The sequence below is a fragment of the Coenobita brevimanus genome, chromosome 33 (assembly GCF_032717465.1).
Source record: "Coenobita brevimanus isolate Jiangsu-jjx chromosome 33, ASM3271746v2, whole genome shotgun sequence".
Lineage (NCBI taxonomy): Eukaryota > Metazoa > Arthropoda > Malacostraca > Decapoda > Coenobitidae > Coenobita > Coenobita brevimanus.
Window position 1 is genome coordinate 42,437,857 of NC_136986.1, and position 14,602 is coordinate 42,452,458.

The window sequence follows — 14,602 nt, forward strand, 5'->3', positions numbered from 1 at the left end:
TCATATGGTTACCACTCAGCTTAGCAAATGGTTTCCTGTTGTACGGGATACCATTTGTCTTGTCAGTCAGTGTAAAGTCACCCATGGAGAGAAGGAAGAGGAAAGGACATAGGAGGAAGAGGGGAAAGGGGAGCCACACAGGAGCAGCACTACATCAAGGGAATGGATGGTGAGTGCCCCTACCACTATAGTTCCATACTGCAAAAATATACAACTGGTCAACTGTTGAGCAGCCTTTCTCATGCTGCATTTATATCAATTTATGATCAGTCTTTCAAATGCAGTGGAAACTGACATTTCTGAAATCTACCCTCCAGTCTGGTTACACTTGGCCACCAGCTGAGCTGACTGTCCTTAAAACAATTCCATCCATTCATTATTCAGCCCTTTTCAACCCCATCAGGTGTATACTGTAGGGGCTTGGAGCTAGGCTATATAGTCCCAACATTTAAGGCAAGGGTTTCCGGCCTCACTCTTCTCTCTGGCATTGTTTGATGCTGTTCCTCAGCTGTAAACTCTTGTGAGCCCCATCTGACTGTAGCCCATTAATCCACTAGATCACCATGCGAAATTTGGTTACAGCAGTATTATTTCATGGAATCATGGGTTACAGCAAATCATTTGGCTTGTCACTCTGTGCAGTCACCAGAAGGCTGCACTTCACTGAGTGGATGGTACTCTATAAATATGCAGACATAATGTCACTGGGTATAGAGTCGCCAGAAGGCGGCACTGCGTTGAATGAGTGGACATTGACATGCTAGCGTTTGTAACATAATGTTATTTCGAATCTCACGTCATGGCCTTGTTCATAGTTACATTTCATCTCCCAATAGCTGAAGAAGTGAAGATGATGGCATTCACAGTCATGGCTTGCAAGGTATGATGCTGTGGATTCCCTTTGATGTTATTCCCAGGTTAGTATACCTTTATTTTATTGCATATAACTAGTGTTGTGTCAATTGGTACATATCCAAGTCAGATGTTTTTAAAGACGGATTTTTGGCGCGGTATTCTTTCCAAACATTATAGAATTTCAAATATCGCGGGGAAGTTAGTGTTGCTAAGTACTAAATTTCCAAATATCAATTAATTCCCATTTCACCTCACACCTTAGTCTTTTCTTAAGGTTAACGCTTAAAAATAATCACTAAGTTGTCTTTCTTCAGTGTAAAATATTAAACCATAAGGAATGAAAAGGGGTAACAAAAAAAAAAAAAAAAATGGCAAGTGGCAATATGGGCATGAGGGTAGCCACTAGCCTCGGGCGCGGACCGTGGAGGCAGATGAATCAATTCACTGCCAGTAGCTGCCCGGCGGCTAAGAGGTGTGGTTGTTGTAGGGCTCGGGGGATTCGTCGCGACTGCGTGTGACAGTTCGAAGTGTTACGGGGAAATGTGCTAAATATTTACCAGTATTTGTGAACTTTTAAGTTACTTAAATTCAGTTAATCGTAACCTGACAAGGCAAATAGCTGTACAGGTGAATTTCTGCTTCCTTAGAAACAATTTTTTAAATATTACGAAATAAACTGACTTTCAGAAGCTGATACCAGTCATCAGTGAACTAGTTTACCCGTGAGTATAAGGAAATGAAGTCGTCATGTTTACCCGAGAACAACAAAAGAGCTGCCAAGCCTGCCTATAGACTTCACACCTACCAAAACACTACGGACATGACTAAAGAGGTAGTGGATAAGGATTTTTTGACAGACGCCAACGTATACTACAATCTGCCGCCTCCATTGCCTCCAGCGTATGGCCGCGGCGCCTCCCTGCCACGTGGCCTCCTTCCAAGCCACCAGCAGGTAACCAGGGCATCTACCTCGTGTCCTGCCTCACCCCGCCTTCCTCCTACACCCACAGCCTCACTAAAGACAGATATTCCCCCTCGATCTACTCAGGAAAAGGGGAAGGATGGAACCGCCCCACAGAAGATGGATATTCTCCCAAAGTGCACTCAGGAAAAAGGGAAGGATGTAGCCGCCCCTCCTCTTTTGCAGCGAGCTCCGAAATCCAGAAACACCAAAAAACTGACGCACACTCGCTCTATTGACCTCGATCACCTGTACCAAAATCTGGTTAGGGTGGCGTCCAAACCTCGTAGCCACTCGTTTAGTATAGATTTACCGTGGAGGCGGAAGAAAAAAGAACGCGAAAATCCAGGCGAGATAAAGGAAGATTCAGGGGAGGACGTTGTTGCGTGTGCGAAAACTGGAAGCGGTGATGTCAAAACTGATTTATCCCAGAATCTCACAGTACCTCTTAGTAGTAATAGTAGTAGCAGTAATAGTAGCAATGGAAGCGAGTGTCCGGGAGAGGAAAATCCAATTATATGCCCTGGAATCACCTACATAAGGGATCCCACTCATAGAGAGTCGGAAAGCGGACACGAAATGGCCGACTCTTGGTATTACAAAGCGGGGACGTTGCCCATTGGTGCTGGAAAAAAGGAAAAGGCAGGATTATTGAAAACTACCAGCACGGCAGCGACTACAAGCACGTGTGAGCTGACTCTGGAACAGCGGCAAGCACTGGACGTGAACGCAAACTTGGACGAATGGCTGAGGAAAGAACGTTGGCTGGAGAAAAAACGACTTGCTCAATGTAGACGACCTACTGGTAAGTCAGTCATTAATTTTATACTCCTTTCACCTTCACCTGGCCTAAAATTGCCGTCTGTCATTAGTACAGCGTTGTAGCGTGGAATTCACGAAGTGCCACAAAAAGGATATAGAGCCGTTGCATTGTCTTCGACCGTTGAGGTTCGGTGAAATAAACTGCAACAGGATGATAATCGGCCAAGATAAGGTTAAGGAATAAAGGTTTTGGGGATGTGATGATGTGCAGCAAGTGTTTCACCATTAGTCTTTAGTATATTATTCATCATATAAGCAATTCTCAGCAGTTTCTCTTAAATAAGCATTCGTCGCAAATGCTTTTCTTCGTATATACATACCGTAAAAAAGGTGATTGGGGGGGCGGGTCTTCAGCTATCTCCGTTTTCATTGCATCTAACTTAACCTAACCCAACCTAACCTGATATTAACCTAACCTACGGTAATTTAATTTAGTATCTACCTAGATCCTATAAAAGACGGAGCTACGAGCTGAACAGCCCCCGAATTCAAATTCGAATACTTGATTTCCATTAAGCAGTGGTTATTAATAAAGGTGCGTGTTCCGATATATAGTAAATACAGTACCTGTACATGGAGAAAAAGAAAAATAAGTAAAAATTAAGACAAATTAGAGCAAGATAAAATCTCAATTGGGATTTTATCTTGCGTACACATACAAGGTATTTCAGGTCATAAAGCTTTATTCTCTCCCATGAGAAAACATAACAGCCTAGATTTTAATACTGGTAGGCTACTGGCGTTGGTTATTAAAGTGGGCAGTTCATTATAGAGCTTCGGGCCCAGTACAGCGAGTAACCTGGCACAGTGCTAGTGTGGATTGGTACATAGAGGCTATTTGTCTGGTTACAATGCTTAGTAGCAAAGGACATAAACCATTCAGGGTACACACTACGCGGTATCTTATGCATAGTACAATACGTATCAAATGCATGCTTTTGTTTAATATTTAGCTGTCTTAACTCTTTCTACTACGTAACCTTTTCTACTTGGTACAAAAAAGCGCACATTCGACAGATGTAAACCGAAGAAAAATTGATTAAAATTGCATAAACTAAATGACGAACGTATGAATTTCACTCTACTGTATGTTAGTTGGGTGTATTTCCTAAATAATACCCGTAAATATTCTTCAGTGATCAACACAGCTCTGTCCATCTATTTCTCTGTAAAAGCCTGTCCTAGCTATATATCTGTCCTATCTATCCATATCTTTTCACGTCAGACTTTTCAAATGTCCAGCTGCTACAGATATGCATGGAGGACGCCAGTAATCTGGTGTATGGATTATTTTTTTTTTTCATTTGTTTTTCCTTCTTCAGTTCTATTATTTAAAAAAAAATATACGCCGGGTATAGCAAGATTCGTTATTATAACCAACCGTACGAAATTTTCCTATACAAACCACCACAACGCCAGGCGGTAGAGAAAAATGACAGATTTACCAAATATAACACCGTGCTATTTAGCTACATTTAGGTCAAGCTCACAAACTAAGAAATGGAAGTATGTATCTTAGGCGAGATTTGTGCTTACGATTATATTTTCTTCCAGTATAATCTTTGAGCGTCTGGTTCCTACAAAAGACAGGAATAGAGGGAGGGGACTAGTAAGAAAAATAAATGCTGCTCTAGTATGAGATACAACCGGAAGAGAATGGAGGGGGAGGTAGAAAGAGGGGAATGCTTTGTAGCGGAGAGAGAGAGAGAGAGAGAGAGAGAGAGAGAGAGAGCCTTGTGTGACAGAAAGCGACTACTTGTACTTAAGTTAGTACAGTAGACTGCCAGTGTCACTGTAATCCCATTCTCTCTCTCTCTCTCTATCTATCTCTCTCTCTCTCTCTCTCAGGTTTTTCCCCGTCGGTAAATCAACTCGGCTGCAAGAAAAAGTAATTTGTGGAAGAGCCACACTTCCTGTAGCTGTGTTTTGTTTAACCCTTCTAGGCCATGTGGGGACCCCCTTGAGAGAGAGAGAGAGAGAGAGAGAGAGAGAGAGAGAGAGAGAGAGAGAGAGAGAGAGAGAGAGAGAGAGAGAGAGAGAGAGAAGGGGGTAAAAACAACACCGAAATTTTGAGAGAGAGAGAGAGAGAGAGGGTAAAAACAATATCAGTAATGTGTGTGTGTGTGTGAGGTGGGGTAAAAATTACTACTACTACTACTACTACCACTGCTATAAAATACGTCGTAAGATTGAAGGAGTTAAAACAAGAAATAGACAAAATTATTCTTAATAGTGGTTTACTCCTAAGGACGTATGATTATCGTTGAAAATGCTAAGATGGTTTATGAACACGGAAAAATGGTGTTCTGACTTGCCCCCATAGCCTATATTACTGGGTATTTGTGATTTAGTGTGTGTGTGTGTGTGTGTGTGTGTGTGTGTTAAATGTGCTCTGGTTTATGTCAGACTCTCTCTCTCTCTCTCTCTCTCTCTCTCTCTCTCTGTTTACATCCCCATCTTGGCGGTTGACTGCTCCTGCCACCGCAAACAAAAACATCATTTTAAATTTCAAACCACCGCCCTAAACTCTCCCAAAAAACAATTCCACTTCTAAAATAATCACAAAAAACATGTAGCCATAAAATTTTTGCACTAGAACCGTTACGAGACTTGGATAAATGAGATAAAAGTTAGCTTTGCGTTTTTCTCAAGGTTTCTGGCAACTCTCCACACGTGTACTGCGCAAAACCGTCCCAGGGAGTGAGTTTAGGCCTGATGGGAACAAGGCGGTCTCCAGGCAGGGATGGAAAATTTGTTGACACTTTGTAGACGCCCATGTGGTGTGATTGGCGTGCTGATAAGTTAATTTGTCCGTGTATTGTGCGAGCCACACGTAATGAGAGCTTGATAGATTTAATAGGCCTGAGAATGAAGGATTTTTCTATAATTTGAGAATGCCGGAAGCCTTAAAAAATAATGAAATTGACCATTGTGCAAAAAAATATCAGCCCTCCCGATTTGAGAGAGAGAGAGGGGGGGGGGATAGTAGTGGGAGTATTGAACACTTTTTCAGGACATGATAACTCACAACTCATTTCATAATTTATACTTTATAACACCTAATGCTGATCGGTGTGAGGAAAGCAGGGCATCCTCAACTTTCCAGGCAAGGGACGTTCTGCTACCCTGCCCCATGAACTGCTAGTAAATACGTGTGTGTGTGTGTGTGTGTGTGTGTGTGTGGAAGAGAGAGAGGGGGGAGGGGAAGGTAAGAAAAATAAATAGCTGTACTGATGTAAGAGTTACAGCCGGAAGAAGGAAAGCGTTTTGAGAGAAAGAGAGGGGGGAGGGAAGAGTAGGTAAGGAAAATAAATTCTGTACTGGTATGAAAGAGTTACAGCCGGAAGGAGAGATAGAGAGAGGGAGAGAGAGAGAGAGAGTGAGTGAGAGAGAGAGAGAGAGAGAGAGAGAGAGAGAGAGAGGATTTATGAATGGTAGAGGGTGTGTAGATCATATTATTTCCGTATAGTATTACTGAAGAATTAAGGACGTTGAAACTACCATCATCCCTGGACAAGTTTATCACTTAGGGCAGGGAAGAGAGATATGCCGTGTGGAAAGTGGTAAAGTTTTTAGAGTGGAGGGTAGGAGGCTCAAAGTGGAAGAATACTTTTGGTGGAATGAAAACAGTAGAAAAGGTGGGTGGAGAGTCGAGAAAGAAGGATATGAAAATACGGCTGATATCGGAATGTGTGTTGTTTCCTTACCAGTTTAGAGTTTAGGCTGAGAAATTAGGATGGTCAGAAAGAGGACAGATAGGCCCTTGTTCTCTTCTTGACCACCGTAACGGGACCGTGGGATTTTGTGAAGTGTTGACAGTTTCCCTCTGGCGTTTAGGAGGTCCTGGAAGTTGCTAAGAGCACTGTATGGATTAACACATACGGGAGGACGGTTGTAGTGAGTTGAGTTGCTAGGTTTAATATACGAGTAAGTTGGTAGTTCTAGACTTGTATCCATTTAAGAGAATAAATCGACCCCTTTACAATGATGTTAATATTATTTTGCTTTCGCGTTGTCTGTGAATCAGTAATGTAAATAAGCTGTGGTTATTTCAACAAATTCTGTTGCTGGTCTGTGGTAGGGTTTGGGTGAGTGAGGACAAAATGTTTATTAGTTAGCTGTGAGCGATGGAAGTATACCAGTAGGCACTTAATGTAGGTATGGGATATAATTATGTGTGGCAAAGTATAAGAGGTAAGATAGGAGTAAAAAGATGAAATTTTATATATGGAACAATAGCCTCATCCTGGCCAAGGGAAGGGTATGGGTGGGTGGGAACATATTTTGAGTAGCTAGGCTTGTTGAGAGCGATGAAGCTATACCAGTACCGTACCCACTGAATGAAGGTATGGGATGTAATTATGTGTGGCAGAGTATGACAGATGAATTAAAGTGGTGTATATGGGACAAAAACCTGATGCTGACCTAGGGTAGAGTATGGGTAGATGGTGACACATTTTAGGTAGGTGAGGGTGTAGGGAGGGACTGATTTAGCTGGTGATGACGGGAGGAGAAAGGCGGGTGACTCAGTGGGGAGCCTCGCTGGGTAATGCCTCGCTGCCAAAATATTTACATGACGTCAGGAAGAGCATGGGGTGGCTGGGCTGGGGTGTGTGAGGTTAGGAAAAGGGTGGGGTAGGATGGGGTTGATGTGGGTAGGGTGGGGTAGGAAGAGGCTGGGATGGACTGGGGTGGGATGGCTGACGTGGGGTGAGGTCGGGTTGCGTATGAGGGTGGGAATGGCTGGGGTGGAGTGGGTTGGGGTAGGAGGAGGCTGGGTTGGGACTGGGTGGCCTGGGGTTGGTTATAAGGGTGAAATGGGTGGGATAAGGAAGAGGCTGGAGTGGGGTGGGAGTGGTTTCTGAGGGTGGGATGTAGTGGAGTTGTTATGAGGGAGGGGGTGGCTGGGGTAGGGTGGATTTGAGTAGGAATAAGCTGGGGTAGGTGAAATGGAGTGAGGTGGGGTGGGTTCCTGAGGGTGGGGTTGAGTGGGATGGTCTCCTGAGGGTGGGGTGGGTTCCTGAGGGTGGGGTTGAGTGGGATGGTCTCCTGAGGGTGGGGTGGGGTGGGGTAGAGTGGGGCTTGTTCCTGTAAAGCTATTCCCAGGCTTCACATCCCACCTACGCAACTATTTCCGGAGTCAGGCTTTGTCCTTAGTTCCCTGGTGCTAAGTATAGTGCGTTTGTTCTAACCCTACAAAGATGCCAATTCTGTAGATGATCCTTTACAAGTGAAATGGATGGGAGAGACAGGTTAGTGCATGCGTGAATTCTCCATTATACGTTTTGGAGTACATTGAACCCATCTGTGTCTCTCTCGAGATGGTTCCGTGTAGCCCAAAACGTTAGCGAATAAAATATAAGCTCTCACCTGTGTCTCTCCCACCCAACAATTCCTTTTCTCTCAGCTCGATTGATGGCCAGGTGTAGTCAGATTGGAGGGTTGCTTAATTCATGCTTCACCACTACAAGGACCCTCGAAATTCCTACAGCCACGACTTAGTATTCATGTTGTGAGTTGCCCATATCCATCAGATGAAGACAGGTTGAGCATAATGGCCTTTGTGTTTATTGTATAGCCTGTTGTCATTATCCTACACATGTGCTCTTTCATCGCCAGTTTCTCTCTCTCTCTCTCTCTCTCTCTCTCTCTCGTATTTTCGTGCCCTCAGTGCCAGTCTGTCACAAGTTTTTTTTTAATGCACACTGAACTACACCCTCTGCATTTATTTATTTGTTTATTTTTACTTACGCACGATTTTTTTTTGGGGAGGGGGTGAGAGATGCTAGAGAGGGGGATGGAGGCAGGAAGGTATCTCATTCACAGGAGGTGGATCAAAGAAGCTGTATGGTAACATGTTGAAATTTTCCTGACTGAAAAATGTTAAATGCTTTTTATTTTGCATTTAAACAACCTCAGAAAAAATTGAATACTTAGTTTTTTTTTTTTTTACTTATAAAAATTTGGTTAACTACTTATTATTTTACTTTTTCATCAGCTAAATGCTAAATGCTTGTTATTGTGCTTTATTAACTTTCAAAAATGATACCGTATATACTGTAGTTACTGTTTTGCTTTTCATACCAGCCTTTTGAAATATAGGCATTATTTACCAGGATCTGTTTGGCTGTGATGCTGAGGATGGTAGAAATGATTCTAAGAAAGGAGAGACAGACAGGGAGAATAGAGGGATTGGGATGAGGTGGATGGAGAGGATTGGGGGTATAGTGAAGGGAGGGAGAGTAAAATAGAAAGGGTAATGGAGAAAGGGAGAGAATAGAATGAAAAGGAAATGAGGGATGGTGAGGATGATGGATAGAGGTAAAGATGAGGGATAGAGGGAAGGATGTGGTGAGGGTAGTCTAGAGGATAGAAGTAAGGGGAAATAGGGGGATGGTGAGGATGCTGGATAGAGATGAATGTGACTGATAGAGTGGAGGATGTAATGAGGGTAGTAATGAGAATAGTGTATGGAGAGGAGATAGAGGGATGAAGATGAGGGATAGAGGTGAAATGATGGATAGATCGGAGTGTGTGGTGAGGGTAGTAGTGATGGATAAAAAACTAGTGATGTTGGGTGGGCAGGAAATAGCCCTTATGTTCCGACACTGGTAACTTGAGTAGCACCAACACCACCATCGCCATCTTCCCCTCACTTTAATCCTCACATTCCCTCCCCTCCTCTGTCTTCCCCTCACCTCGATTCCTCATCCCCTCTTCTCTCCTCCCCTCACCTCGGTTCCTCTTCCTGTCTTCTCTTTTCCTCTCCTTTCAATTCCTTTCCTCATTTCTCTCTTCCCTTGGGCCACCTCTGTTCCCTTTACCACACTTCTGTTTACCTCCTCTCTTCTGACCTCTCCTCCGATCCCTTTTCCTCTCTTCTCTTTTCCACTCTCCTCATCCTCTCACCTCTCCTCTCCTTTCTTCCCCTCACATCTCTTCCATTTCTCTCCTCTTCTATCCTCACCCAGCTGTTCTACGTGTCCCTTCCCTGATCCTCTTTCCTCTCATTACTTTTTCCTCTCTCCACCTCTCATCTTTTCCCCCCAGTGGATCTCTGCCTCTTCTCTCCTTCCCTCCACTCCCCCTCTTCTCCATCTCTCCTCCCCCCCATTGTAAAGAGTTGTAAGTGATCTCTTCTAGCACGTACCCATTTTATTTTATTTCTGTCCAACGTTAAACAATTATATTTACCTAAGAAGAGTCCTCGGATAAGACGTTAATTTACCGAGAGAATATTGTGTTGTTTTGGCCATGTGCTTGTGTTTCGTTGTAATCAGTAAAGCTATATTGGTGAGGTGCAGCGATACTCTTTTTTTACTCTATACGGTACTCTTTTTACTTTAACTTGGCCCGCATTTTCGTCCCTTTGCAGCTTATTTCACACAGCTCAGTGGCACGTTAAGTTATGCTGCGACTCTACATCCTTTCCGCAGGACTTCTTCATGACTAGCACCATATCGTATCGTTAATCTTCTGTTACATTTCAGTATTCTGGATGGCGAGATGTCAGTATAGGCCAGGTTAGAGAAAAATGAGTATAGACAGGTTCACTGTAGAATTTCGTATCCTTGGTTACTAGTCAAAACAACCCTTCAGTCTAACTTCACATGGTCATCAACTGAGGGGGAAGGGGTCTAGGATTCTTCCTCAGGTTATGACAAGGTTCTGTAGTAGGTCTAGGCGCCAAATGTTCCCTTTTAGCTAAGTGTTCCCCTCACGCGAAATGTTCCCCTCCACGCCAAATGTTCTCCTCCACGCCAAATGTTCCCGCCACGCCAAATGTTCCCCTCACGCGAAATGTTCCCCCCACGCCAAATGTTCCCACCACGCCAAATGTTCCCACCACGCCAAATGTTCCCCTCTTGGTCACCGTCGCATTCTTCCCCTCGACCAAGCTTTGTCACGCAGAAATAGGCCTAAAATACACCGTCTGTTTCATATTTATTTTTATTACAGGAAATTATAGTAAGAGATAATGTTGATTGAATTTAGTAAGTCTTTTGTGGTACCTTCTGTTAGTGTATGTAATCTAGAGAGAGAGAGAGAGAGAGAGAGAGAGAGAGAGAGAGAGAGAGAGAGAGAGAGCATATGTACGGATGGATATTGGGTGTGTTTGTGAGGTGAAGGAAGGAAAGAATGGTCGAATGAACAATGAGGAAAGAATGAAGAGGAAGGAAGGAAAGGATGACTTGCCTGGTTATGTGAATGTTTTGTTCATTTTTCATTGTGTGTGTGTGTGTGTGTGTGTGTGTGTGTGTGTGTGTGTGTGTGTGTGTGTGTACTGTACATCATCCCATCACTGGTGGGAAGTGGAATTGGGTTGATGATGTTGATGTGATGATGATGTTGATACGATGATGATGTGATGTTGATATGATGATGATATGATGATGGTGATGATGACTTTAGAACGTCTTTAAGTCCGGGGGTACATCTGTAGTCATTACTTCTCTCCCTCCTCCCCTCCCTCTTCCTCTTTCCTTTCTCTCCCTCCCTCCCTCTGCCTTTTCCACGGCTTTACCCCTCCTCCCTCCCCCCTCCTTCTCATCTTCCTCTTTGTCCCTCCCTTCTTCCTTTCCTCCCATATGTTTACCAGCTTCCTTTTTCCTCATCTCTCTCTCTCTCTCTCTCTCTCTCTCTCTCTCTCTTTCCAGTGATTTTCGTTCCGTCTAGTTCATTGTATTATTATTATTATTATTATTATTATTATTATTATTATTGTTGTTGTTGTTGTTGTTGTTATAATCGTCATCATCATCATCATCATCATCATCAATATTCTCCCAAGGTCATTATTTCTAGAGTTAGGAACTTCCTCTTCCTTTCCTTCCTCCCCTCCTCTTCCCCTACCATTGCCTCCTTTTATTTCACCTACCCCCCCTCCCTCCCTCCCTTCCCCTCCACTTCTCCGTTTCTATTTTTTCCCCTCCCTGCCCTTCTCTGTTCCCTCCCTCCTTCCTTTTTTCATTCATTTTTGTCACCTTATTTTTTTTTATACTGTTTCCATGCTTATTTTCCTCCTAGCGAACTCTTTCCTTATTTTCCATTTTCATTTTATCCATCCTTTATTCCCTCCCCTCTTTCACTTCCTTTTTCCTCCCTCCAGCTTTATTTTTTCCTCCTACCTCCCCTCTGCTTCCTCTTCCTCTCCTCCCTCCTTCGCTTGTCAGTCCCTCGTTCTCCCAACCCCCCTTCTCCACCGGCTCATGTTTCCTCTGGTACTTTTCCTCCGCCCCCCTCCCTCCCTCCCTTCCCTTCTGCTTCCCTTCCTTTCCTGCCCCCCCCCCTTTCCCTCTTCTTTCCCTCCTTCTCCTCCCCACACTTCCTCATCCTTTCCAAGGGTAGTCGTTTCGGTTTTTTACACCACCCTTTCCATCCTTCCTTCTTTCCTTCCTTCCTTCCTTCCTGTCTTCCTTCCTCCATTCATTCATTTCCCTTTAATCCGTTCTCCTCTCCGCTCTGCCTTCTCTCTTTTCCTCCTGTCATCCCTCCTTTCCTCCCGCCAACCCTATGCCTTCCCATCTACCCTTCCCCTCTTTCCTTCTTCCCTACCTCCCTCTCTCCTTTGCCACCTCAGTCTCTTCTACCCTCCCTCTCGTCCTTTCGTGTTTCATTACCTCTCAGGTTTACTTCTTTCCTACCTTGTGTGTGTGTGTGTGTGTGTGTGTGTGTGTGTGTGTGTGTGAGAGAGAGAGAGAGAGAGAGAGAGAGAGAGAGAGAGAGAGAGATTATCTACACATGTAATCACTTCTCCTTTGTCTAAATTATCTCAACAGAAATATTTACAAGTACTTACAGATAAACACAGTCTCTCTCTCTCTCTCTCTCTCTCTCTCTCTCTCACACACACACACACACACACACACACACACACACACACACACACACACACACACACACACACACACACACACACACATTGTACCCAGATGGTAAGGTTAGAATACTCGCCATATCCAGATGTTTGTCACGTACCGTATGCATATCATCATCATCATCATGGTTATATTCGTCGTCCTCATCGTTATAATCATCATCATTATTATCCTGTTTCTCCTCGTCCCCTTCCTCCTCCTCCTCCTCCTCATCATCATCATCATCATCATCATCATCATCATCATCATCACCACTGTTTTATCACCTTTTTCTGAATAATTTCTTTCTCTACTAAGTTTTTCTCCACCACTCTTCTCTTCTCTCGTCTCTTCACTTTGCTCTTCCCTCTTCACTTTTTCTTTTTTCTTCTCTTTTTCTCTCACTTTCGTAGCTTCTGTTTTCGTGTTTCTCTCTCTCTCTCTCTCTCTCTCTCTCTCTCTCTCTCTCTCCCATCGGTCTTGGTGTCAGAATATCACCACAGCTTCCGGCGGTCAGGTCAGGCCAGGATCATTTGTCAGAGAGAGAGAGAGAAAGAGAGGTATCCATTTTCTATATTATCAGGTGTTGGGGTTAGCAGGGGTTTACCTGGTCTCGGGATATATATAGAGAGCAAAGAAAACGGACTGCACCACACCCACCTTTCACGCACGCCCTTCCTCGCATTCCATCTCTCTCTCTCTCTCTCTCTCTCTCTCTCTCTCTCATTTCTGTTTACAATTCTCACACACGCTCTATTTTAAGACGCTCAGGTATCTCATCTTCCATCATTTTCTCCCTCGTATGCGTTTCCGTTTCAGAATTAAGTTTGTCCCTCAAGGAATATAAGGGTCTCCCTCCCTCTCTATCTATCTGTCTGTCTATCGATCAGTTTATCTGTAAAAATATATATCTTGATATCATGGGTATTCTAAAGTGAGAAAACTAGTGGGTTGTTGTATTGTAAGGGTCTGTCTATCCATCAGTCTGTCTGTCTATCTATCTATCTGTCTTAAAGTACATATTAATGGTAAACTAGCCTATTTTTAGTAAGTATATATGTAGATGTATAAATGTGTAGATTTAACATACACTGACTCTGCAACTGTCTCTCTGCATTTGCTACTGCCTCTGATCTCCAGTCTTTCAAACGCAGTGTGTCCAGGTATCTTGAACGAATCCCGAATTATTTTATTATTATTATTATTATTATTACAGGTGTTACTGTTATTTTTATTATTATTATTATTAGCACCGTCATCCCACCATTTTGCATTTCAGGCATCTCGAAATGAGGAGATCTTGAATTTGGCTCTCTCTTATTTTGTTCTGTTTTTTGCATGGAGGGAACAGTTTACGGACTCCTGGCCTTTGGTTCCTTCTTCCTTGCGGAAAAAAAAAAAAAAAACCTAAAATTGCCATCTCCATATTGAGTGCTTAGTTATAATACTAGATTGATATTAGAATTTGATGCTAGTCACGAAGAAGTGCTGTTGAATGTAGAGCCTCAGTAGTGTCTTTTTCTACTGATGAGGTATGTGAAGTTAGCTACAAAAGGACGAAAACTTGGGCCAAGTTAGTGTAAAAGAGAGATTAAGGGATGACCTAACACATTCTCGTAAGCGATTTATTGTGCACATTACACTTCAGTATCCTCTTCATAGTTAATACAAACCGTGTCGATATTTCAGTTATATTGAAATAGAAGAGAATATTGAGAATGTACAAAATAATTCGCTAAGGGAGAGGTGTTACGAAGCTTCCTGTCACCTAGAGGACGATAAATAAAAATAATTCGCTGAGGAAGAGATGCTACGAAGCTTCCTGTCACCTAGATTACCGTCGTCTACTTCCTGTCAGTTTTCCTGTGTGTCTGATCACCTTTTGAACTCCTATTCATTTTTCTTCGCTGTATCTTTCCTTTTTCTGTTCATTCTTTAAATTGTAATGAATGTCGTGGAAAAAGCGGGGTATATTAGTGAGAATTAATATGATAGAATTTAAGCATCTTTTCCTTAGCAATTTATTTTGCGTTCCCGTGTCGTATTTTTATTCTTCTCATTTTTTTTTTTTTTTTAGCATCTTTTCCTTAGTGATTTATTTTGCATA

General features: G+C 43.0%; 1 protein-coding gene across 1 annotated transcript in view; it reads left to right on the forward strand.

The window, feature by feature from the left end:
• Positions 1-1,675: 1,675 nt before the first annotated feature.
• Positions 1,676-14,602, forward strand: part of stumps (DBB domain-containing protein stumps) — a 31,782-nt gene continuing 18,855 nt past the window's right edge. The window contains exon 1 of the mRNA XM_080269407.1: positions 1,676-2,621. Within this exon, the coding sequence (XP_080125533.1) occupies positions 1,676-2,621 (946 nt within the window). The remainder of the gene's footprint in view (positions 2,622-14,602) is intronic.